Source organism: Crinia signifera, chromosome 3 (genome assembly GCF_055691185.1).
Source record: "Crinia signifera chromosome 3, ASM5569118v1, whole genome shotgun sequence".
Classification (NCBI taxonomy): domain Eukaryota; kingdom Metazoa; phylum Chordata; class Amphibia; order Anura; family Myobatrachidae; genus Crinia; species Crinia signifera.
Window position 1 is genome coordinate 153540084 of NC_139219.1, and position 25013 is coordinate 153565096.

A 25013-nucleotide genomic window follows, 5' to 3' on the forward strand; every position below is an offset into this window, starting at 1 on the left:
CTGAAGTCTGCAGTCTGCAATGCACAACACCCCTCTTTCTGCACTGCACAGCACCCCTCTGCACTGACTGCACTGCACCCCCCTACACAACACCCCTCTGCACACTAATGAAAACAAGTTCAACACTCCTCTAGCCTGCACAACGCCCAGACCCGCCACGAGCAGTGTGCAGCTGGAAGCGTGACTGAAATGGCGCTGAATTTTCGGGATGCCGAGCTTTTATAGACTCGGTGTCTCGCGAGAATCAGACGCCAGATTCCCGCATTCAGCCGCACTCCAGTTTCCGAACAAAAGAAAGTAACTCGCGAGCACAGCACACAGTACATCGGGCTGGCTATGTTTGGAGCGGTTCGGATTCCACGGAATCCGAACTGCTCATCTCGAATTACATATAACAAAGGTGCTACAACTATTTCATATTATATAGGAGCCATATTCTGTTAAAATTCCATGTAAAAAAAGGAAGTAAGTTCTGCGTAATGAAGTTGCTTAGTAACCTATACTTTATTTACATATCACTAACAAATTTGATTAGGAGAAAACAGGCCAATGTTTTTGTCTCATTACAATGACTAGTTACTGTTTGTATGTAAATAGTCATCATTGCAGTGCCTGCATTGTTGAAGCTTGTTTCTTTTTGTAGATTCATTACAATTTTAATTAACATGGTCATTCAGTGATAACATGGTCAATTACACTGTATCATGTTTGGTATTAATCTGTTGTATCAGAAAAGATAATAATCATTGTTCAGCTACAGGATGGACTCCAGTTCCAATGAATAGTAAGCATCTGTGTTATTCTACTCATAGAGGATCTTAGCAATAGCATATTTTGTTTGCATAGTCAAGTTTTTATTTTATATTCCATGCACTATAGCAACCAGTCAGATACAAGTTAATCTGTGGTTATGTCACTATGGACCAATCACAATTATCACAGAACTGAAGCTCATAATAGCTAGAGTGCAGAGAGTGGGTACTAGTGAACAACCTACCCCCAGCAGCCGAGCCTTGCTCTCTGCGGCTCTGGGCATGCTTACAAACATGGTAAGAAGTTTACACACATGCGGGTCCTCCCCGATACTGAGGGAAATCCCAGTGACATCAGCCATTGGAACTCCCCTCAACCAATCAGGGCTTACTGTAACTCAACCCTGATTGGATGTAGGAGTCTCCATGGAAGTCACAGGGATTTCCTGAAGTATCGGAAATGACCGACATGAGTGTATATCCGGTGGTCACGTAACTCTTTTTTTTTTTAAATCACTGGATACCCTACTAGAGAAAAGGACCGACCTGCTGGGGAGCATGGCAAGGTGAGATTTGTCCACGTACATCTTGGCTATTTTTCTCAATTTGGCACAACATGTAAAACACAGTTTAGCTGTTTTTCCAAATAAAGCAAGTAGATGGATTCAATTTTTTTTTTACAGTAGTAGATTTTATATAAAGTAATAGATTAGAGAAGCAAATTTTTAGAAAAATCACAAAGCATGACTTTTGCAGAGTCAAATATGTGCCAAATTGTGCCATACTGTGCATGGCACAATAAAGCTAAGATGTATGTGGACACATCTGTATGCATATTTGCGTGTGTGAATGTGTGAATGCATGTATGATATTAAAGTTGTACTTTTCAGGGGGTTTCATTTTCTTACATTGGTCATGCTGTGGGACTACAAGTCCCAGTGGGCCTTTTAATGCCCCGCATGCTAGGACTTGAGGTTCTCCCAGTCTCTGCATGTGGGGGAGGCTTGCTGTGACTGCTAGTTCCACAGCACAGCCCAATGTTATTTTTTTATCCTTTTTCCTTCACAAAACTATCAGCCCAGCAACCACTACCCTGGATGGATGAAGCCTGTGTGTGTGTGGGGGAGGGCTCCTTTTTTAAGGGAGTCCCCACTCCCCCAGGGACCCCAGCCAGGGGGTTGTTGTTTAGGTCTGGGGAGCTTATATAACCCCCCCCCCCCCAGTTATGGCATCACCCTGCTGGCTGCTGAAGCCCGATGCTGGTTCCAAAATATGGGGGACCCCTAAGCTTTTTGTCCCCCGGTATTTTTGGAACCGGGACCAGTCCTTAAAAACTGTACACTCCCGTTACTAAAAGAATCGCACCCTTACTAAAAGAAATCACACTTTTTCGTTAATAAAAAAAAAATCACCAGAAAACGCAAGTGATTTATGGCTTGTTCTTATAAATCGCACCCTATTGCATGTGCGATTTTTGGCCGGAAATTTGCATGTGACATGTGCGTTATTGTGCGATTCTTTTTTAGCTGTCTAAAAAATTGCACCCTATTACATCTCAACTTATATGATGCATTTTGATAATAATTGGGCCATATATATATATATATATATATATATATATATAGATTCTGTGGAAGACCGCACTCGCACGGGGTGTGTAATAGTAGCAGCGGGCGGGGTGCCTAAAGGGAGTTCATTTCAAGTATGAACACCTTAGTACAATCCGAGGGTTTCTCCGGGGAGAAAATAGGCACTCTCCTAAGTAAAGTCATAAACTTGTTGTAATCCAAGTATTTTGATTTATTAGTCATCCAATAAGTTGGTACAATATATTGTGCTCAATGATACTCCGACGTTTCGGTCCAATATAGGCGGACCTTTATCAAGGAGCATGAGTCAGCAAAGTACACATAATCATCGATGGGGCAACATGAAGTATGTTGGAAAACCTCCTACTGCAGGAGGATATATATATATATATATGTGTATTTAAATCTAATTACAATAGGAAAATGATAGTAGAAATTATAAAATATGTAAGCATACGGTCTAACTAAAATGGAGAGTGTTTCATCTTGAATGCTTTCAAGATTACAAATTATGTTCGTCACAGACATGGACTTGGAAAATAAAAAAAATGAATCATCGGTACTTGTTTCCTAACACGGCCACACCGATTTGCATCGGGGTGATCGTGTCGGAAAAATCGCGTCGGTCGCATCGCATGCGATGCGACCGACGCGATTGACCCGATTTTTACATTGAATCAAATGTGAATAGGGCCCCTGGGACCCTATTTTACATTGGATTCAATGTAAACTATTCCCCAGACCCCCAATTTTAACCCCTGAACGCCACCCCACAATTGACGCCAACCCGAAGCGTGGCGAGCGCAGCGAGCCCGCGAGGGGCGGCGGTGCGCTTCCTCCGACCTTTTCATACCCCTACTATCCATGTCGGCGTGGAGTTGAGATTATAAAGTGTGGCGAACGCAGCGAGCCACCGAGCCCGAAGCGTGGCGAGCGCAGCAAGCCCCGCGAGGGGACGCGTATACCTTCACAGGTATACGCATCCGCTCGCCACGCTTCAGGCTCGGTGGCTCGCTGCGCTCGCCACACTTTATATTCTCAACTCCACGCCGACGTGGATAGTAGGGGTATGAAAAGGTCGGAGGACGCGCACCGCCACCCCTCGAGCGCAGCACCCAGAGCAGCAGTGACAAAGGTCACCGGAAGGCGCGAGTGCAACACGGGGAGGCGAAGAGCGGCGTGCGCCCAGAGAAGAACAGTGTGCGTCCCGGCGCCATCATCAGCACCGTACCTGGAGGGCAGACGAAAAGGCGGCTTGGAGCAGCAGCAGCGTGGCCAGTGTATCCCAGCAGGGAACCGCATTTGGAGGAGCTGCGTCCTCCCCCACGACCACCAACAAAACTGTGAGTTCAGCCCCAGTGGCCCAAACCCCTAGTGGTTCAGCACCCCTTCAGTGCCAAGGAGAGAGGGAGTGGAGCCCTATGAGGGTAAGGCAGGGATAGCCAAAACCCACCTGTTCCCTCCCTACTTTCCCCCACTCTACCTACAAGCGAAAGGATTTCCACCTGTTCCTTCCCTACCCCCAAGTGGAGGGCTAGTGCCCAATGGCGGGATTACCCATGTAGAGAGGGTCTCCCCGTCTCTTAGGACTGACGGCGTCGCCAAGTCACGGCAGACCCAGTCATGCAAGCTATTGATCCATAGGAAGGCCAGGCAACCATGCTATTGATCCATAGGAAGGCCAGGCAACCACGCTATCCAGGCTATTGATCCGTAGGAAGGCCAGGAAACTACACCACCCAGGCTATTCATCCGTAGGAAAGCCGAGTTTCTCTGGAAGACACAATTCTAGACAAGCCCTTGGGGAATTGTTATTTCAGTCCTGTGCACAGGCCGAGTTTAAGACTCGGATACAGGACAATAAGTGGGTTCCGGTACAATTTGATCATATTGTGCAATGTTTTATCTATACTCTCAGTTACCAGTTTATGTGGGTTATAGAGGGGTTCAAGAGATCTAATACAATCTAATGTATGCTGAGATGCTGGTGCATGTTCAAACGTTATAAAGGTAGCATGTGGATACACAACCTTGTTTAGGTTTACACTGTTAGTATTGTCTGAAATAATGGTAGGGTGAACCTCGCAGTAGCGGTAACATTGTTGTTCTGGAGTTGTTATAGTTGTTTTTCTAACTGCAAGAATAAAAACCAAACCCTTCAAATTGCAGCTGCGTCTTTAAATCTGTGCTTCAGTGTTGATTCCCAATCCCCTGGAGTCAAGACCCTGGCTATGCCCGTGACCTTCACACCTCATTTTGACTTGTTTTAAGGACATTGCACCCGGCGAACTCACCTGTCTTCTCGGCGGTGACGGCGGCTGGTCCTCTCCACGGCGGTGACGGCGGCCGGTCCTCTCCACGGCGGTGTCAACGGCAGTCCGTCTACCAACAGGCGCCGGACTCCCCGCTGCCCGCGCCCCGCGCTGCTGCATCCTCTCACGGGTCCTGCATGTGTGATTGGACAGCGGATCCAGCACTGGATCTGCTGGCCCAATCACATCTGGGGGCGTGCGTTTATACTGGTGCCCCTGTCATTGCGGCACCAGTATAAGTGCCGCTTCCCCATTCATTTTCAATGGGCTTTTACAGCCCATTGCTGCACCCTGCCCCCCTGCCCACCCCCTCCCGCCCCACACTGCCCAGAGTTTCAATGTAAACAGCGGGAGGCACCTCTCCCGCTGCCTCCCACCCTCACATGCAGCAGTGTAAGAGGGTGGGAGGCAGCCTGAGAGGGAGAAATGATGAAAATAATAAAAGAAGATATATAAATATCTTCTTTTTATTATTTTCATCATTATGACAGGGGAGGCTCTGCCTCCCCTGACTGCACGTCCCTGATATATATATATATATACACACACACCCACGCATATATCTATACCCACACCCCTCTCTTAGCAACCCTCCATTTGAGACAATAGACTGTACGTATTTTCGTCTGTGCATACATTGTGGCAGCTCCTGTGGCTAGTTTGCATTGAAATCTTACTGAGGAACAATATGCATTACATCAGGGGCATCCGAACTTGGCCTGCTTCAATGTAGCCCACCGCTTCGATTGGTTACTACTCCCCTATATCTCCGACCTCCATTCCCTAATAGCAGTGATAGGTTTGAGGTCTCCCTACCAGGTTCAAGAGACAGATCAAGAGCTGAGGGGATGAACCAGAAGTCGCAGCAGTATCTCACCCAGGTATCTAACTGTTAGGCCATCCCCTGAGTCTAAACCATCACCAAGCTAATTCTCTGCTGCAGACAGATTTACAGGGTGGACATGTCAAATACTAGAGGTTGCATCTGACCTGTGGAAAATAGTGACCATGATAATATCTTAGGAGGAAATGGCCTAGGGCCAATGTTTGGTCAGTATAGTGTCAGGGGCCATTATCTGGAGGAGGATAGGCACAGGGAATGTGACATAAGAAATAATGAGGGCATAACCTAATGAAGGGGGAGTGAGGACAGGGCCATTGTCTAAGGCAGGCAAGTCCAAACTATGGCCCCCCAGCTGTTGTGAAACTACTAGTCCCATCATGCCTTGCCACAGTTTTGTTATTAGGGAATGCTAAAACTGTGGCAAGGCATGCTGGGATGTGTAGTTTCACATCAGCTGGAGGGTCATAGTTTGGACATGCCTGGTCTAAGGTGAATAGGGAGCAGCCAATTATCTGAGGACAGTATATGAGCATAGATACAAGGACCATAACCTGAGGATAAAACCGAATGCCGTCATTATTTGTGGAGGATAGTGAATAGGCAGATAACATGAAACGTACAATATAGAGAACAGTATCTGAGCTAAAAACAGACCAGGGACTCAAAAAAGGCACAATACATTTATTTCAAAATATTTTACATAGTTGTAATGTTTCTTCGCGTAAAAATGTAGATTTATTAACATGGCACACCATGATCTACTTTCATAACATAGATTTTACTTATAGCAATTTTAACTTTCTGTTTATACTTTCACTTTCTAGTTGGGTCTTTTTCATACCATCTTCCAAACAAAGATGCACTTAATAGTGAATGTGAAGAAATACCAGACTGGCTAATAAGACGTCCATCATTCAATACCTGGAACAACACCGAAAATTATACAAAAATGAGAATGGTTAAAAAATATACATGAGTGCAAGATATGCGCTACCAAATAATGGACTTATGTCATACTATTCCTACAATTGTGGTAAGGTTATTTTTATCTAAGAATTCATTTCAATGCATGAAGCAAAATTAAATGCAGTAGTAGGCATAGCTATCTCCCCTCACTTACGTTCTATGGGACAAGCATCGCCCACAACAAAGATCAAGGGATTAAAGAAAACAATATGTACCAGGTTTTATTCTGTAAACCTAAACCTAAGCGGATCACCTGGAATCTGTGCCAACTTTAAAGGGAAGAATTGTTTACTTTCATTATCTATTTAAAAAATGGAATTGTTTATTATTGTTTATTATTGACAGCCAGGGTTGACCTGGCCTACAGGTGTATAAGGAAACCCCCAGTGGGCTCTACAGCTAGGGGCATCGGCAGCTCTGTATACATGAGGCACCACCCTAACATGCCGGGGGATCAGCATAAGGTTTTACACACTCCCAAGCCAACCCCCAGACTCCTGTATGTCTAGCAATATGCTTATTCCAGATGTACATGTGCTAGCCACACTTCTTCTAAGCAGGGCCGGATTTCAGTAACATATGGGCACAACATGTACTGCCAAACACCCCCCCGTGCGCACGGTTCGCGACGCCCATGCCTGCGTTTTGCGGACCCCCGCAAGAAGGAGGGATACCGTGCCTCACATGTCTAGTAGGAAATCCGGCCCGGCTTCTATGCCCATCCCTGGACTTCTGTTGGCAAAAATTTGTGTTTTATTTTCTTTACTTTTTATTTGCTTGCAGCTGCATGGCTGCGACAAGGATGAGGCTGCTGCCGGCCAGCTGCTTATTCAGGGCCATCGATAAGGGAAGGCATATGCAATAGTTGACAACTCCGTAATGTGCACCGCACAGCTGCTGTGGAGCTACTGATCTCGCAAGATGACTAAACCATCATCTTGCAAGCTTATTATCCAGGCTCTGGGGCTGTCTGGCAGGTGCTGTGTCTGCATGCAGTGAGTGTATGTGAGGTATACATATGGATGAACAAAGATTAGATTGCCGGTGGTCAAAATACCGATTCCGGCATCCTGAAGTAGGGAATACCAACAGGGGTCTGGTAGGTATTCCCTGCCTTTGCCCCCTCCCCCAAAACCCTAACCTTCTCTTCTACCAACCTAAACACCCCCCACCCTACCCTGACTGCATCCCATGTGTCATATATATGTGTGCGAGTGTGTGTTTGTTTCCCACCTACAGATACCTTAACCAACTCTGTCCCCCAAACAGAACCCACGCATAGCCTCACTCACCTGCCTCCATACAACACCCCACCTGATTAACTATCTAACTCTCCCTGCTTAAGATACCCTGCTTCCAGACACTAGCCCTCCATCCACTCTCTGACTCCATAAACCCCCTCCCTCCCTCACAGCTTCCATAACACCCCTCCTTCCTCCTCCTGTCACCAGTACTACAGTTCCTATCCTCCTTGTTACCAGTGTGCCCCTTGTTGCTGCTACTCATACTGCCATATCAACTTTTATGTTTCCCGATTCCCCCCGCCTCCCAATACTACCATACATCTCCACCCCCTCCACACTTCGCCCAATGCTCAACACCTCTCTGCTATATTTCCCAGAGATACCTGCTTCAGTTCCCATTTATTTACATTTGCAGGATACTTAGGGGCAAATTTATTAAGCTTGGTAAAGAGACAAACTGGAGATAAAGTGGAGAAGAGGTAAATGGAGATCAAGCACCAGCCAATCAGCTGTGTTTGAAAAAGACAGTTGAGAGTTGATTGGCTGGTGCTTGATCTCCTTTTACCTTTTCTCCGCTTTATCTCCAGTTTATCTCTTCTCCAAGCTTAATAAATTTGCCCCTAAATATTTGCGGGTACTGTATGTCAACAATATGCTGTGGCCACATCTCCTGTAGGTGGAGTCATGGGAAATTGTTGTATTAGGGCCCAAAAGTTTCTTTGCAGTCCTGGTTGCTATGATTAATTTTAGCCAGTAGTGGTAGGCTGGATGACAGATGCCCCCTAGACCAGTCCCATATTCAGCACCTAGGGCTAGCCACAGTGTTACAGCATGGGCTGCACAATACCTATTGCCAGAGGCAGTGGCAGTGTCTATCTGAGACAATACTGCATATATGTATAGTGAGTGTGTGCAGATGCAAGTGGAGAGTGATAAATAACCAGCGCCAAATTGTCATTTTTCTAACCCAGCCTGTAACATGTCAGTTAGGAGCTGGTTGGCTGGCTGTTTATCACTCTCCACTATCACTTTTTTAAGCTTTGGTGCATCTGGCAATATGCCTCTGTCCCTTCTCTCCACCCCCTCATCTAGTATCAGGCCAGCCTCTTTTTTTTTTAATTAATAGCCAGTTGCGCACTGTGTTTGAGGTTATGTCATCACCGGGGCATGCCAGGCCCCTTTAATCCTCTGCCTCTAATCATCCTGTTTTTATCAGTTTAAGTAATTGTGACACACTATCATTTTGTTCTGTATTTACCCCTGCATATTGTACCTATGATGGGTGCCGGATGACTGCCCGACAGTCGGGATCCCGACTGAAATGGGCTATTCCCCCTGGTGGGGCTCCACGACCCCCATAGAAGGAGAATAGAACCTGTGGCGAGCGAAGTGAGCCGCTGAACACACATCGTGGCGAACTGGCAAGGGGCTTCTTTGCGCTCGCCACCCTGTCAGAGCACCGGTAGTCGGGATCCCAATTATTAGACTGCCGTACCACACCCACCTATGACACCCAGTGCCATAGACATCAGTTTTTTGCTCCATGATTGCGCAGTCTATGTCTCCTGGTAAAGTATTACATCTTGTTTATAAATTAATAGTTAATTTAGTTTACATTACATTTCTTCTAGAAAAAGGGAACATAGTAGAAAAAGGAAACCTAATACAAATATATTTGTAAAACAAGCTATGAATTAGTGTTTTTAATTAAAAACAAAAATAAAAGTTCATATAAGTAGGGAAAGGGCTCAGAAACTCTTGTGATTAGATTCCCTGCATATAAGTGACAAGCAATAAGACTACATTTTGAATTTGCTGTCTCCTGCACATCAAACTATTGCAATTGCTTTGTACGGTAAATATGACAAGTTATATTTAACTCTTTTTATATATTTGTTTAGTGTTTCTGACAAGTCCATTTAAAATGCTGCACAGACCTCCAGGAAGGCCAACCATAACCCAGAGGTGTTTTTCACTGACTAAAGAATTACCTGAAACATGTTAGGAGCCAATTTAACATCAGTTAGCAAAACTTCTGGGAATACAAAAGAAGTAGAGAAAGTTCCGCTGATAGCAAAAGATTCAAATCTAGTTGTAGCAGTCTCTACAGATTCCCCACACGATTTTAAATCCTTGCTTTGACATTTCAGTAGTGTGCATACCTGAAATACAAGAAAAAAGTATTCAAATCTTCCAGTTGGCCTTAACCACTTCGGTGGTATGCCTGGAAATTTTCCAGGCTGAGTCGTGCATATGGTTATTCTGCAAATGTAAGTAAAAAAAAAAAAGACCTCTACGGACACCCCCCCCCATCGCCCCCCCCCCCCCCCCCCCAGCAAGTCCCGACTTCCCACCCCTGCAATCATACAACGTGCATGCATCCGCCACCATTCACAGTGAGCAGGCGCCGGCGGCAGGCCCTACTCTGGAAAGTTCAGGGCTGCTCAGGAGTTCAGCCGCCCGAGTCCCCTCAAACATCCCCAAGCCTGTTCCCCCCCCCCCCTCCCGGTCACTATTGTGATTGGCAGCAGGGGGCAGCGGCAGGGGAACCCCGGCGATTTGGGGTGGGGAGTTGGCACTGGATGGAGGTGAGAACAGGTGGGGAGGAGTAGGCAACAGGGAAGGGGCTGCCCCTAAGTTCTGTGGTGGGTTTTTCTGGGACAGGACAAACCTGCCCTGATAGGTTTGTCCTTCCCCAGAAAAACCCACCATTCAAGGGGTAAAGGAGCCTACACATGTAGATATATTGCTGAGCGATCTGAGCTATGCTAGCAAGATCGGTCAGCACACAGTGATATGTCAGCCATGTGTGCTGAGCGATCTGTCAGGGCCAGTGTTCTCCCTGTGGCCCTGCATGGCCATCTTAATGTATGGTCTTACTGGACAACTACCCCAGGGCCCCACATTCTATGGGCCTTCAAGCAGGGGTTTGCTGGTGCCTCCAGAGTTACTTGTGTGAGGCTAGTAGAGATTATTGTCCGGCTGCTTTGATTGTGAATTACACAAAATCTCAGCTGCTGGGATCAGCAAACTAACTAGATTCATCCAGCATGCTGGTCCTTAATTGCCGGTGACAGCTACGCGTGAGGATGCACATCACTATGGACACTACACACGGAACATGTTTCTACAAAGCAAGCTATTTTGTCTGTAAATATTTATTTACTATATGTATTGAGTTGATTCATTTGGGTGTATTTGAATTAACATTTGTAAAAAAAAATTAATTACCTGCAGATAATATTCTCCTTCAACCACATGTAGACCATCAAAAACTCCAAATACATACACCTCGTCACTGTGTTTCTCCAGCATTGTGTAACTTACATGGCAACAGAGATCATTTTGACACACTGTATACTGTCCATGGTGTTCATTAAGTTCAGTGAAGGTGTAATGATCAGAGAAAAGGTAACCTTGGAACACATTGCTACCAGGAGGAAACTTCTCAATGCTAGAGGCATATAAGTTCCACTTGGCTGGAGAGTATGTGGAAGAATGCCGTGGATGAGATCTCAGTTCGGATATTAGCAGGCCTCCCGACTCATTGTTCATGTTATAGTAATATGGTTCCACTTTGTCTGGGGAAAAGATACCACTACCTGCCAACAGGAAATATTAGTAGAATATTAGTAATAATATTCCACATACATAGTTCCACAGCATAACCCAATGGTTTTTTCTAATTTTACACACACATCAGCACAGTACCCGCAGCCCAGGGGTACCGGGGACAGCCCCAGGCTTCAGTCTGGGCTGGTACATTATGGAAGGGGGAACCCTTCATTGGGGGGGGCCCCACTTCCCCAGGATCCCAGCCCAGACTGATCGGTCAGGGGGTTAATGCTTTGGCTGGGGGGACTTATATAAAAAGTGCCCCCCCCCCAGCTGTGGCAATAACCTGCTGGCTGGTTGGGCCTGGTGCTGGTTCTTGAAATATGACCCCTATTTGTTTTGTTCCCTGTATTTTGGGAACCAGAACTGGCCCTTGGGCCTGGTGCTGGTTTTAAAAAACAAGGTGAACCCTATTTAAATTATTCCCTGAATTTTTAAACCAGGACTGGCTCTTTGAGCCTGGGGCTGGTTATGGCCATGGGGTGGGGCCCCACGCCATCTTTTAAAATGATTTATTTTTCTATATTATTTTTTTTTACACTGCAGCCTGCACGGATCTATGGGTAACTTTACTACCCATATAAACCAATCAGATTCCTATGTACTCAATATATAAGTAGTAGACTCTGTTTGGTTGCTATAGGCAACATACCATCTTCAATAGAACTCGCATCTTAGTAAATGCACCCCTATGTGTTAGTATAAGGAAAGCATCCCAATTATTGCCATTTTGACAATATATACGTTATGTAATAATAATTATTGTGTTCAGACCAGAGGTTTCCAAACTAGTCCCACATTACTCCAATGCAGCATAAGGAATTAGAGGGATAAAAGCAATAGTATGATATCATTTAAATATTTTACTAAGAACATGTTAATAAATAAGAGGTATAAATATTATTACTTATACTGTAAATAGTGCATGGAAAAAGAGATTTTTTTATGCCATAAGGGATTATGTCATTTATATCGGTACTCTTTACTTAGAAGGGCGCCCATCTCGGCCATCTCGGGCATTGAATGCACTAAAAAATCAGGTGCGATGCGACAGACGAGATGCCCGAGATTTCCCATAGGGAACAATGTTAAATGTCTCAATTGACCCGATTTTCCTGTTCAATGCCTCAATTGACCCAATTTTTCCATAGGAAACAATGTTAAATGGGCCACAGAGGCCAAATAGGCACCCTGAAGTGAATAATGGCCACCCGAATTGTTAACGCCACCCCACGATCAACGTCAACCCGAAGCGTGGCGAGCGCAGCGAGCCCGCGAGGGGCGGCGGTACGCGTCCTACGACCTTTTCATACCCCCCACTATCCACGTCGGCGTGGAGTTGAGAATAGAAAGTGTGGCGAGCGCAGCGAGCCACCGAGCCCGAAGCGTGGCGAGCGCAGCGAGCCCCGCGAGGGGACGCGGATACCTTCACAGGTATCCGCGTCCCCTCGCGGGCTTCACAGCTGTCCGCGTACCCGCGCGGGGCTCGCTGCGCTCGCCACACTTTCTATTCTCAACTCCACGCCGACGTGGATAGTGGGGGTATGAAAAGGTCGTAGGACGCGTACCACCGCCCCTCGCGGGCTCGCTGCGCTCGCCACGCATCGGGTTGACGTTGATCGTGGGGTGGCGTTAACAATTCGTGTGGCCATTATACACTTCAGGGTGCCTATTTGGCCTCTGTGGCCCATTTAACATTGTTTCCTATGGAAAAATCGGGTCAATTGAGGCATTGAACAGGAAAATTGGGTCAATTGAGACATTTAACATTGTTCCCTATGGGAAATCTCGGGCATCTCGTCGGTTGATCGCACCCGATTTTTTAGTGCATTCAATGCCCGAGATGCCCGAGATTTTTTACTAACGATGCCCACGATCAAAATCGTGGGCGCCCTTCTAAGTAAAGAGTACCTTTATATCTCATGTATTGTTGTATTTTGTTAATCAATGAAGAATTATGTTAGACTTATCTTCAGTGGCAGAGTGCTGTCACTTCCCCTGCACGCGTTGACACTCCTTCCCACCTAAGGCTGAACACACAGGACTCTGGGTAGCACAGACTCCGGGCAACAGCACAGTCTCTGGGCGACAGCCTGATAGTTGCTGCGCCGCCCGTTGCAGATCAGTGCCAGATACCTGACCATCTGGCAACCACATTGAGAGGATTAGGAGCTTTGTACAGACACTCCGAGGGACCGACCAAGCTACGGGGGACCAGTGAACCTTGAAAAGGTAATCGGGTTGAGGGTGCACTATAAGGAGTAGGGACGCCAGCTCCCTGTAACATCCTCACTTGATCATCCATTGATAACCTCCCCTGCATTATTGTCCCTGTCTTACAAAAAAAGCCCCGGCATAATGTGTAATGGGAATTACGGTGTTTGGCATTATGTGTAATTGGCATTACTGTGTGTGGCATAATGTGTGATAGTCATTACGGTGTATGGCATTATGTGTGATAGGCATTATGGTGTGTGGCATTATGTGTAATAAGCATTATGGTTTGTTATATAATATGTAATGGGCATTACAGTTTGTTATATAGTATGTAATGGGCATTACGGTTTGTTATATAGTATGTAATGGGCATCATGTGTGACCTTATGTGTAATTGGCATTACGGCATGTGGCTTTATGTGTAATGGGTATTACAAAGTTTGCTAAAATGTGCAATGGGCATTACGGTGTGTGGTATGTTAGGCCACGCCCCCTTTTTGCGGCGCAAGAGCTCCGTCTACTACAAATCGGCAGGGGGGCGTTAAAAATGCCCTTGCCCCGGGCACCGTAGCACCTAGCTACACCACTGACCTTCAGTGGTCGACTTAATGCATGCCAACCTTCCAGTGGTCGACCTAATGATCCACACCTGTCTCTGCATGACATAATGTCAGTATAGTTCTAACAGGGCAGACTACAGTACCTGAAAGCTTACCCTAAAGGGATAAGTGGCTTCTGCAGGGAAACATGTTTCTGGCTATCTTATACCTTATTGCATTTGTGTGATCCTACATTGGTGCTTACCGGTCATTCTTTTGGCTGTGTTATGGGTGTTAGCAGTAAGAAGGTTTACACCCATTCCCATCGCCCAGGCTGAGTGGAATTCGATTGCAGTTAAATGCGGGAGTAGGTTCATCCATGCAGTGGGGAATAGAATGGTGTCCACATTGTGCTGGACCACAAGGGCAACAGCTGGGTTATAAAAAAGAATATCAAAGCAGATGAATATGCCAAACTTTCCAAATGGGGTATCAAATGTCACAAGCTCAGGTTCACTGGGTGCATTAAACTGGAGCTCTCCAAGGAACAGGTGATACTGCAAAATATGAATTATTACAATGAACAGGTTATTACATTGCTGTTACTTTCTATAGCAAATACAAATAACTCATATAATAGGGATTATTATTATTATTATGTATACTAATAATACTACTACTACTACTCCTCATATAATAATTATATAGTACAATAATAATAATTATTATTATTAATATTATTATAATAATAATAATAATAATAATAAATATACTAATGATACTACTACTACTTATATATAATAATAATTTCTATATTATTATTATTATAATTATAAATATACTAATGATACTACTACTACTATTACTTATATATAATAATTATATATTATTATTATTATTATTATTATTATTATTATTATTATTATTATTATTATTATTATTATTATTATACTATATTAGTACTTTAGGGATTTTGAATCCACGTGGTAAAATTACTTTTCAGCTCCATTAAGTTTTACACCACATCTTGATATGAGAAGACATATAGTCATTCAGTGATGTACTGTATATAATGTAATTACACAACATTCCTCCCACAATATCAACAAATATATGACATACCTTGTGGTAACGTGCTACTAACTTTCCATTAGAGTCGTATACGACAGCAGTGTTATAGTTATATTGACCATCATCTGGGCATGCAACATCAGTAATCTTACACAGTTTTTTATCTCCGATATTTGCAACCACATAAATTGAATTATGTTTTGCCATACAACTCAGTCTTGTTTGAACAGGTGCTCGACCAAATCTACACAATTCAAAATAAATTGTATTACATTCATGTTTCAAACTATTTATATATTATGTGTTTGTTTTTTCTTATTATTTTTTTATATTAGTTTTATGTTATTTCTTTTGGAAAGCACCAATAAAAAACACACAATTCTACTGTGTAGAGCAAATAAATTCTGTCTCAAATAGACTGTTTTGTACCTTTCTGGGTCAGTACATGGAATCCAGTTGACCTTAGGATCAGGAATATCTTCAAGATAAGGATAAATTGTTTCTCTGGTAAATCTCCAACCATAAATACCATCTTCTGGTGTGACAATCAAATGAGCCCCCTGGATACAAAATACAAAAATAAAAATTAATGTTGCATCCTCAAATGTTAACCATTTCTTGTCCGAGGCATAACTAAAATTTGGTTGGCCCCCAAAGCAACATTGCTACTTTACCCCAGCCCAATGCTTTTGAAGAGACACCTTCGAACAGCAGTTATTCATTTTTATTATTGCCCCATAGTAGTGCCCCAGTTCATATTCCCAGTCTTCCTAAGCAGTGTTTGGTGGCATGAGCTGTGTGTGGTGCTGGCAGACACCAGGTTTAATGGGATGACATATCTCAACTTTTGCGATTTTTAGTAAAAAAAAGTTAGAATTCGCACATTTTTCCGAAATTGCCAACTTAATAGGATGCAAATTGCGGTAAAAATCAGACTTTTTCCTGTGAAAATCGTACATGCTGACCTGTTGATTTTTAAACACACTTCAATTCGCATCCAGATGTTTCCCATTAAAAAGTATACAACTCGCAAATATAATAGGATGCGATTTTGGGAAAACATTACCAAACATCGCAACACAAATAGACCAGGTTCTGCGGCAGACGAGTTTGACAGAACCTCGCAGAGACCAGTGCGATATGTGCATGGTTCTGTCCAAAAAAATGAGTAAAAGTAAAAAATGTACAAAGAAAACGGTTTGGGGTCCCCCTCCTGAGCATAACCAGCCCAAGGCTCAAAGAACCGGTCCTGGGTTTAGAAATTCAGGGGAGCAAAAACATAGGGGATCCCCAGGTATTCTAAAACCAGCACTAGGCTCAAGGGCCGGTCCCAGTTCCCAAAATACGGGGGACATATATTGGCAACCAGCACCGGGCCCAAACAGCCAACAATTTTCATGTAAGTCATTGTGCAACCCGCCACCACCACTGCACTGTCCGGCCCAATTCAGTACAAATTCAAGAGGGTGTATGGGGCCTTGCTGGGCCCCTCCAACCCACCGGGCCCCGTAGCAGCTGCACCCCCTGCACCCTCTATAGTTATGCCACTGCTCCCTTGTAAATAGATGGGGTTCTCAACCAGGTTGTCACCTGGGAATACCTGAATATGGAGTATTGAGGCTGGTCCGGACACTTTGGTGCAAATGGGTGGCTGAATAGATGAGTTGATGTCAGTCACTGCTGAATTCACAGATGCATTTCGTTGCACAGCAACTTTATTAAGGTGATAAAGTTGCTGTGCAACGAAACGCGTCGGTGAATTCAGCAGTGACTCTGTGACACCAGCTCAGCTATTCCGCCACCCATTTGCACCAAAGTGTCCGGACCAGCCTCAATACTGTACTTCCTCTTCAGGTTTTCCCAGATGACAACCAGGTTGAGAACCCCATCTATTTACAAGGGAGAGTGCCATATACAGTACCATCCAGGCCAAACAAGCAATAGGAGGCTGCATCCTCCACAAAGCCACAGGATAAACATCGCATATTGCTCCCAAGGAATTTGAAATACACATGAGGCAACAATAGGAACGGAAACCCCTAATCTACAGGTCGTGTGACCGAACGGTGACTATACAATTCTCTACATAAATATCTGAGCTACAGTCACTTTACACACTTTTAATGTACCCCATTATTGTATGTTTAAGTCTGTGATATACCAAATTATTCTTTTTTTAATTAAATATGATGTTTTTAATATAATTATTGTGGCATCACATTGTTAGCCCCCCATTGTTATTCAGCGCAGTCACGCCATCTACCCTATTCTTGTTACTACTGCACGGGAGTGCCCTGTCCATAGTACTGCAGCTTGGCACACCAGTCTCATATCCTGCACCCCATCAGATACATGTTATCTTCTCCACCAGCACCTTCAGAATGGGAAGTAATAATAACCTCAAAAACATTAATTTACAGCCCTTTCCAGATAATTCTGACCACTTTACAGCTCACAATGTTGTTTTCATTCAATTTAGACGAAGGTCTGCAGCACGCTGGCTAGATATTAACACACAGAACTTTTGACAGTATTAGTATGGTGTATTGGGGTGCAGTAAACACAAACAATAGAAGAGCAAAATTATTTTTTGGTTTTATTATTTTTTTTATGCACAGCTTGTATAACACTGAGTGGAGGCAGAACAATCACACACAGAACTTCTGACAGTATAGTATGGGTGCAGTACACTCAAACAATAAAGAATTTTTTAAAACATTTTTACTGTTATTGTTTTGTAATGTGCAGCTTGTATAATGCTGCGAGGAGGCAAAACAATCACACACAGAATTTGTTCTGACAGTAGTATATGGTGTATTGGATTGCAGTGCAGCACACCACTATGAAAAAAAAAAAAAAAAAAATGAAAAGCTGACTGTGTACTGTTCCACACTACGCAGTCTGCCTAACACAGGACCAGTACAATATAACCCAGCACAAACCCCTCTGCACTGCACAAAGTAACCCCTCTGCACTGCACAACACCCCTATGCACCCTACTGCACAAGAACAGCACCCCTCTGCATGCACCCCTCTGCACAAGACACTCTGATCCCTGCACTGCAGAGCAGTGCGCAACTTATGGAAGTGTATGCAAAATGGTGCCGTATTCTCAAGACTCCAAGCCTTTAAAGACTTGGCATCTCACGAGAATCTGACACGAGAGTACCGCCTTCGGCCGAGCTTGAGTTTCCGAACTAAGCCGGAAACTTGCGAGCAGGCTGTGTTCGGAGCGGTTCGGATTCCACGGAATCCGAACCGCTCATCTCATCTTTTTTTGGGGGGTCCTCACTCCTCCAAGGTCACTGCCCAGGCTGACCAGCCACAGGGATCAATGCTTTGGCCGGGGGAACTTTTTTTTTTTTGTAACGTTTTTATTTTACTTTTTCCGTAACAAATACATACATGACAATTCACCGGACAAAAAAACAAAAAAAATCACATAAAATCACAAAAAGTCACAGCATCTTAACATCATTATATATTCATACAAAGCTTTACCGTCAGCCATCTAATAATTTCATCATAGTCTTTTACGACAAAACATAATTACCCTTTCCGGCTTGTTAGCCGGATCGCTATTCCCTGTCCCTCCCCATGCTCCCCCGATATCCTCCTTTCCCTTTTCGATTCTCTTTCCCCTCACTCCCCTCCTCCTGGCCCCTTCACTTTCAATTCCCCTACCTTGGCCTACTGCCTCATACTAACCCCATCGTCGTTTAATTATCTTGGAGTGTCCTGGAGTGTTATTCCCCTTAAATCTCACTTTTCTAACTCCTTGCCTTCCGTAAGTCGGCCCGGCACGTCTATTACAAGCAAATTTTTTCTTTTTTCTCCTCTCGTCCTTCCCCTCTCTCACCCCCCTCCCCCTGGCTCCCCCTCTTTTGGTGATCCCACCTCTCCAGAAGCAGACGCCATCTTTTGTAAGACAGAAGGTGTACCGGAGAGGGGGGAGAGGACGAGAGAGAGAAAGAGAGGGAAAGAGGGAAAGAGAAAAAAAAAAAAAAAAAAAAAAAACTTTCCTCATGTGCTCTCGATAAAGAGGGTGTCTTGTGTATCCCCAATACAGATTCCTCTCTATCAGTTATGGGAGATCATGTCTGATAACCAAGTGCTTTAACTTATGTGACACCCTCCCCCCATCTAGAAACCCACTCCCCCCCCCTCTATCTACCGGAATTTATCCTATTTCTAACCCTTTACATTAACATAAATCTAAACCCCCCTTTACTGTGTCCCTGTGCTGGACCTGCATACTAATCCTGCGAGTCTTATTGCCTACTGGCTATACATACTTTAACATCCTTCAGGGCTCGTTTCCTAGCTGTGGTACCACTAATGTAACCATGCACCCTATGTGTAAATGTGCTTGTCTATACAATTTGTGTATAATGGGGCAGTACCTCAGAGGTCAATACTGATCTGGAGGTCCCCCCCGTGCCCTTGATCTACCCTCTGCTGAACTAACCGCCCAGCCAGACTACGGAAAAAAAAAAAAAAAAACCTCAGTTTTCCTCCCCCCCCCCCCACCCCCCCCTACCCGTCCACCCCCTCCACGTTACTTGCTTTGTAGAATCCTGACCTATTCCAGGGGCCCCACGTTCCCTGATACTTTACAAGTGTACCTCTTGAGGCATGTATGTATTTTTCATGTTCGTTCGTCTGATTTACCAGATTGACCCATTCTCCGTGGTGCGGAGCCAATGGTGACATCCATCGTCTGGCTATTATCACCTTAGCGAGGGCCACTAGGTTTCTAACCAATTGCCTCATTTTCCCATTAATTGCGACTTCCTTCCAAATCCCTAAAACCATATTTATTTTAATTAATGCCGCTCTCGGAACCCCTAGTTGAGCAAGGGTTTCCCTTACCTCCCCCCAAAACCTACTAATATCCCTACAGCTCCAGAGTAGATGATCAAACGTAGCCGGCCTACCCCTACATTTAGGACACCCATCTGATGCAGACCCCGAGTATTTTTTCATTTTAACCGGGGTGATATAGGTCCTGTGGAGAATATTAAATTGGACCTGTTGTGTCCGCATTAAATTGGTGGAGTGCCGGGGACTTGCCACAGCCACCCTCCACCCAATCTCATCCAGCTGAGGAATATCCTCAATCCATTTGACCCGGAGGACCCCCATTTCCTCTGATTGAGAAAAAGACTGGAGGTACTGGTACATCTTGGACATTCGCTTCCCTTTAGGAAGGTGTTTGATAAAGATTTTACAAGGGGCCTCCTCCACAACCCAGGAATCAAGTCTCCCCCCCTGCGTCATCGCACTTCTTATTTGCAGGTATCTAAAAAATACTTCCTTGGGTAAACTAAACTCAGATTGTAACTGGGAAAAGGATTTTATCATCCCGTCTTGGCACCATTGGCCCACATTCGTAATTCCATAGAGCCTCCAGACTGTCCCACCTAGTTGTTCTTTGAGTACCCTCATTCCTGGCAGGGATAGGATAGGGGTGTCCGGGTCCAGACCCTCCGTTTTCGTTAATTTACTGGTCCATCTCCATACCTTAACCGATTGGCTAATTAATGGAGGAAGATCCCGGCGAAGCCCTCTTACAAACAATCTTTGGAGAGGCGAAAAGTCAGGATCCACCCGCTCCACCAGACTGCGTAATTCATCAGGGACTTCCTCTGGTTTAACCCATGCACACATTTGTACCATCTGCGCAGCCATATAATACAATTTAAAATCTGGGAGAGCCAGACCACCCCTTTCCCTATCCCGACACAGAATTTCCATTCTAACTCTGGGGACTTTGTCCCTCCATATAAATGAGGAGACAATACTCTTTATCTTCCTAAAAAGTTCATACTTAAAAGAGACGGGGGAGTGTTGGGCAATATACAAGAACTTGGGCAATATGGCCATCTTGACCAGATTAACCCGGCCAATTTGTGAAATCTGGAGCCTTGCCCAGCTTCTACACTTCGACTTGAGGTCATTGATAAACGGGATGAGATTATCGGGGATATATTCCACTGATTTTCTTGCAACCACTATTCCCAAATACCGAAATTTCTCCACAGATTTTAACTGTACTTCTAACGCTGGGCTTATACCTGCTTTTTCCCCTAACCGCATATAATTAGATTTACCCCAATTCATTGAGAGCCCAGAAAATCCCCCATAGTCCTGAATCAGTTTTATCACCCCTGGTAGGTCTCCAGGCTCTGCAAGACCGACCAGGAGGTCATCCGCATATAGCGAAACAAGATTTCTGCAGGGCCCCCCTCCCCCATTCCCACCCCCCAGGGCATCCCGCAGGACACACGCCAGAGGCTCCACCACCACCGCAAACAGCAGGGGGGATAGAGGGCACCCCTGGCGCGTGCCTCTGGAGAGAGAGAAGGGGGGGGGACGTAAACCCATTAATGGTCACTCTAGCTTTAGGGTCCCGATACAGCAAAGAAATCCGTTTAATAAACATTTCCCCAAACCCAAATGCCCGCAACACCCTCCACAAGAATGGCCATTCGACCGAGTCGAACGCCTTGTTCGCATCAAAAGATGCGAGCAAAGCGTCCGACCCCCCCATCTCTATACCCTGAAGGTAAGTATACGCCCTTCTAAGATTAATCATAGTGGATTTCCCCACCATGAACCCAGTTTGATCAGGGTGAACCACTTGATGGATTACAGTCTGGAGTCTGGTTGCCAAAATTTTGGCATATATCTTGGCGTCTGCCGTTATTAAGGAAATAGGCCTGTATGAGTCTACCCGGTTGGGGTTTTTTCCACTTTTGGGAATCATTATTATGGCTGCCTCAGTCATTGACTGAGGAATACTCTCCTCGGCCTCCATGTGCTGGAAAACTTTCAGCAACCGCGGGCCTAGATTATTTATAAATTTCTGGTACACTTCCCCGGGAAGACCATCCAGGCCGGGGGCTTTACCCCCTGGAAAGGAATTAACCGCCTCCTTCACTTCCTCTACTGACAAGGGGGCCTCCAAGATCTCGCTTGAAATGGGGAGCAAACTGGGAAGATCTATCCGAGCCAGGTATTCGTTAATTTCTTCATTACTACGATTAAGTTTAGATCTATACACATCTTCCAAATGTGTAGAGAAAAGCTCTGTGATCTCAGGGGTCTTTGTCACCGCTTCACCATTTTCCAACTCAATCATAGAAATGATATTAGGGGGGCTCTCCTGCTTCATTAGATGGGCCAAAAATTTCCCAGTACGATCAGAGTTTGCATACCACTTATGTGCCCCAAACCCCAACCTCCGACACGTCACCTCTTGGAGATACTCTACCCACTCTTTCTGGGCAGTCTGCCACACAGACCTAGCTTGGTCTGTCTTATTTAACAGGAAGACATTCTCTAGATCAGTCATTTTTATTTCTAATTCCTTTGCCTTTTTACGATTTGAGGTCTTCAAAAAAGCTATCCTTTTAATAACCACCCCTCTCAGATAGGCCTTAAAGGCATCCCAAACACAATTATTTGGGGCGGACCCTTCATTACCCTCAAAGTACTCTTCTATCATGGCTTCCATCCCCTCCTGTTCTCCAATTTGCTCGAGCCAATAGGCCTGTAGTTTCCAATATCTAAACCCTATTGGGGTCTCTAGATCCAACTCTATTATAACCGGGGAGTGGTCGGAGATTCCTCTGGCTTTGTAATCTATATGTCTAATCTTAGTGAGAGTTTTAACTGAAACAAGAATCAGGTCAATCCTGGAGAACGTTTTATGGGAGGAGAAATAGCAGGAAAACTGCTGTACCTCGGGGTTCCTCAGTCGCCAAGGATCTTTCCACCCTATTTCCTCAATAAACTCGGGGGAACTTACGTAAAAAGTTTCCCCTGGCTGTGGCATTTACCCTTTTGGCTGTTTGGGCCCAGTGCTGTTTGCAAACACAGGGGACTCCTAGTCATTTTGTCTCCCTGTATTTTGGGAACCGGGACCGTCTCTTGAGTCTGGTGACTTTATAAAACCAGGACTGGTTCTTTGAGCCCGGGCTTGGTTATGCTCAGGAGGGGGGACCCTATGCTGTTTAAAAAAAAAAAAAACATTACCATGTCTACAAAATCACACATGTCCATAATGTGAGATTTCAGAAACTTACTAAACATCGCATGCCATTAAATATCACCCAGAGTTAATTTGTGCCCCATGGAAACAGTGCCCCTTACTTTCACTGTAATTATTCATCTATCAAGAACTGTGCCTCTACAATATGGAGGTTATTCTAGTTCACACGCACTTCGCAGAGCTGCTTATGGTTTTAACACCGCCTGCCGCTTTTGCCTCTGTTACTAAACCTCCACAATTCTAATATTTGAGGAGCAAGCCTTTTATTATATTAAACTAATGGTATCACAATGGGTTACTGGGGGTCTGGACAGCAACCGGTTGTCATCCACACCAACGTACCAAGTCCTGCTCAATGACAGAAGCTGGGCTCTACACTGTAATATTACGTACAGCACCTAGCGCTGTGTAAAAGCAGCTCTGCCAGCTAGACAGCCTCCAGGGACAGCCCGTATTTGTCATCCCTCTGCCCTGTAATGCCACTTCTTATTATCCAAGGGGTAAGTGATGCCACAATCAGCCTGATTCTGTCACACAGTTGGGAAGGGTCAGAGTTACGCACATTAGCAGACTGGGAGAATCATTTGATGGTGAGTGAGTTGCAAATGGATTTGTAGATGACATTCAATCAGCGATCCATTTGCAATTCATTCACAGACTTACATGGGGCAGGATTTCACTCTGTCGGCAGCTTTGTTTAGCAATGATCGGGATTGCATTAGGCACAATGGCCCTGATTTTGGTTGGATCAGTAAGCTGCGAAGATCGCAGCTTATCAAGCACGAGACAAGCCATTAGCAAAGAGGACCTGCACATGTGCATAATAGACCATGCGCATGTTCTAAAATCAGGACAGGGCTGAACTCACAGAATAACTCCCAATATTTTTAGAGACAATAAAATGACATGGCTGGAAACGAATATATACATGCTCTCTGTAAATGTAGTCCAGTATGTGAGCAAAAATATACAGTATTTTGAATATTGATCCAAAGCATAATACACTAGCCTGTTTAGTTTGAACCCTACAAAATGAAGCTTTTTAGTAAGTTTTTTGACAATTATTGAGTACCTGCAGTGCTGCTGCCTTGACTGCATCTTCCAAAATATCCATATTTCTGTTCATTAAATCCAAGGCTTCATCACTTGAGACTGGTCTTTCTGTATCATCAGGAAGTATAACAGCATGTTCGTAGACTGCACCAATGAACTTGTCTAAAGCTTTACAGTTAACAGCAAAAAGAAGTATGGAAAAGAGAATAAATGTGGAGCCCATAGTGAAGGTATGCCAAAAAACGCTTCCAAGCTTTAAGTGCACAAAACACTTATCGAACAGTTATGTTATCTGAGTAGTACAATGCTAACACAACATATAACTTTATAGAATATTGCACAACAGAAAACAGCACTACAGAACAATGATTAACTAACAAACTGTGTAACCCTGTGTTCAGTGGCAGAGTGGTGTATGTGCCTCTACTTAACACTTTCCTAATTCTGGGCACAAACCAGTGGCAGATCAATGGCACTGCAGCCCAAGGGGTGCTATGGGATCAAATGGTCTCTGCAGAATCTAATGGGTCTGGCCTTCCGTATGGAATCTGCTGAAATTATCCCTCCAAAAATGGTCACCACCTTGGAGGAGACATATGCTAGAGGTCCTACTGGATAGATGGATATATGCTAGAGGTCCCATATAGAGGTTCCACTGGGTAGCAAATACAGGTTGAGTATCCCTTATCCGAAATGCTCAGGACCACAAGCATTCTGGGTAAGGGATTTTTCTGGATTTTGAATTTTTTTTTAAC

General features: G+C 44.6%; 1 protein-coding gene across 1 annotated transcript; it reads right to left on the reverse strand.

Moving 5' to 3' along the window:
- Positions 1-6164: 6164 nt before the first annotated feature.
- VNN1 (vanin 1) lies at positions 6165-24670 on the reverse strand. Its single transcript, XM_083174687.1, has 7 exons — positions 24278-24670; positions 15579-15709; positions 15201-15393; positions 14344-14635; positions 10939-11309; positions 9699-9869; positions 6165-6418 (listed from the first exon to the last, which is right to left on the reverse strand). Exons 1-7 carry the CDS (start codon positions 24479-24481, stop codon positions 6311-6313), a joined length of 1470 nt encoding a protein of 489 aa, XP_083030813.1. The 5' UTR covers positions 24482-24670; the 3' UTR covers positions 6165-6310.
- Positions 24671-25013: the final 343 nt, after the last annotated feature.

What these genes read in the sequence shown, in the direction of transcription:
- VNN1 (XM_083174687.1), bottom strand. Translation starts at nt 24,481, where the DNA reads ATGGGCTCCACATTTATTCTCTTTTCCATACTTCTTTTTGCTGTTAAC. An exon ending in AAGGAGAATATTATCTGCAG is followed by an intron (nt 9,870 to 10,938) that starts GTAATTAATTTT and finishes CTTGTATTTCAG; the next exon opens with GTATGCACACTACTGAAATG. An exon ending in TGGCTCCTAACATGTTTCAG is followed by an intron (nt 6,419 to 9,698) that starts GTAATTCTTTAG and finishes GTGTTGTTCCAG; the next exon opens with GTATTGAATGATGGACGTCT.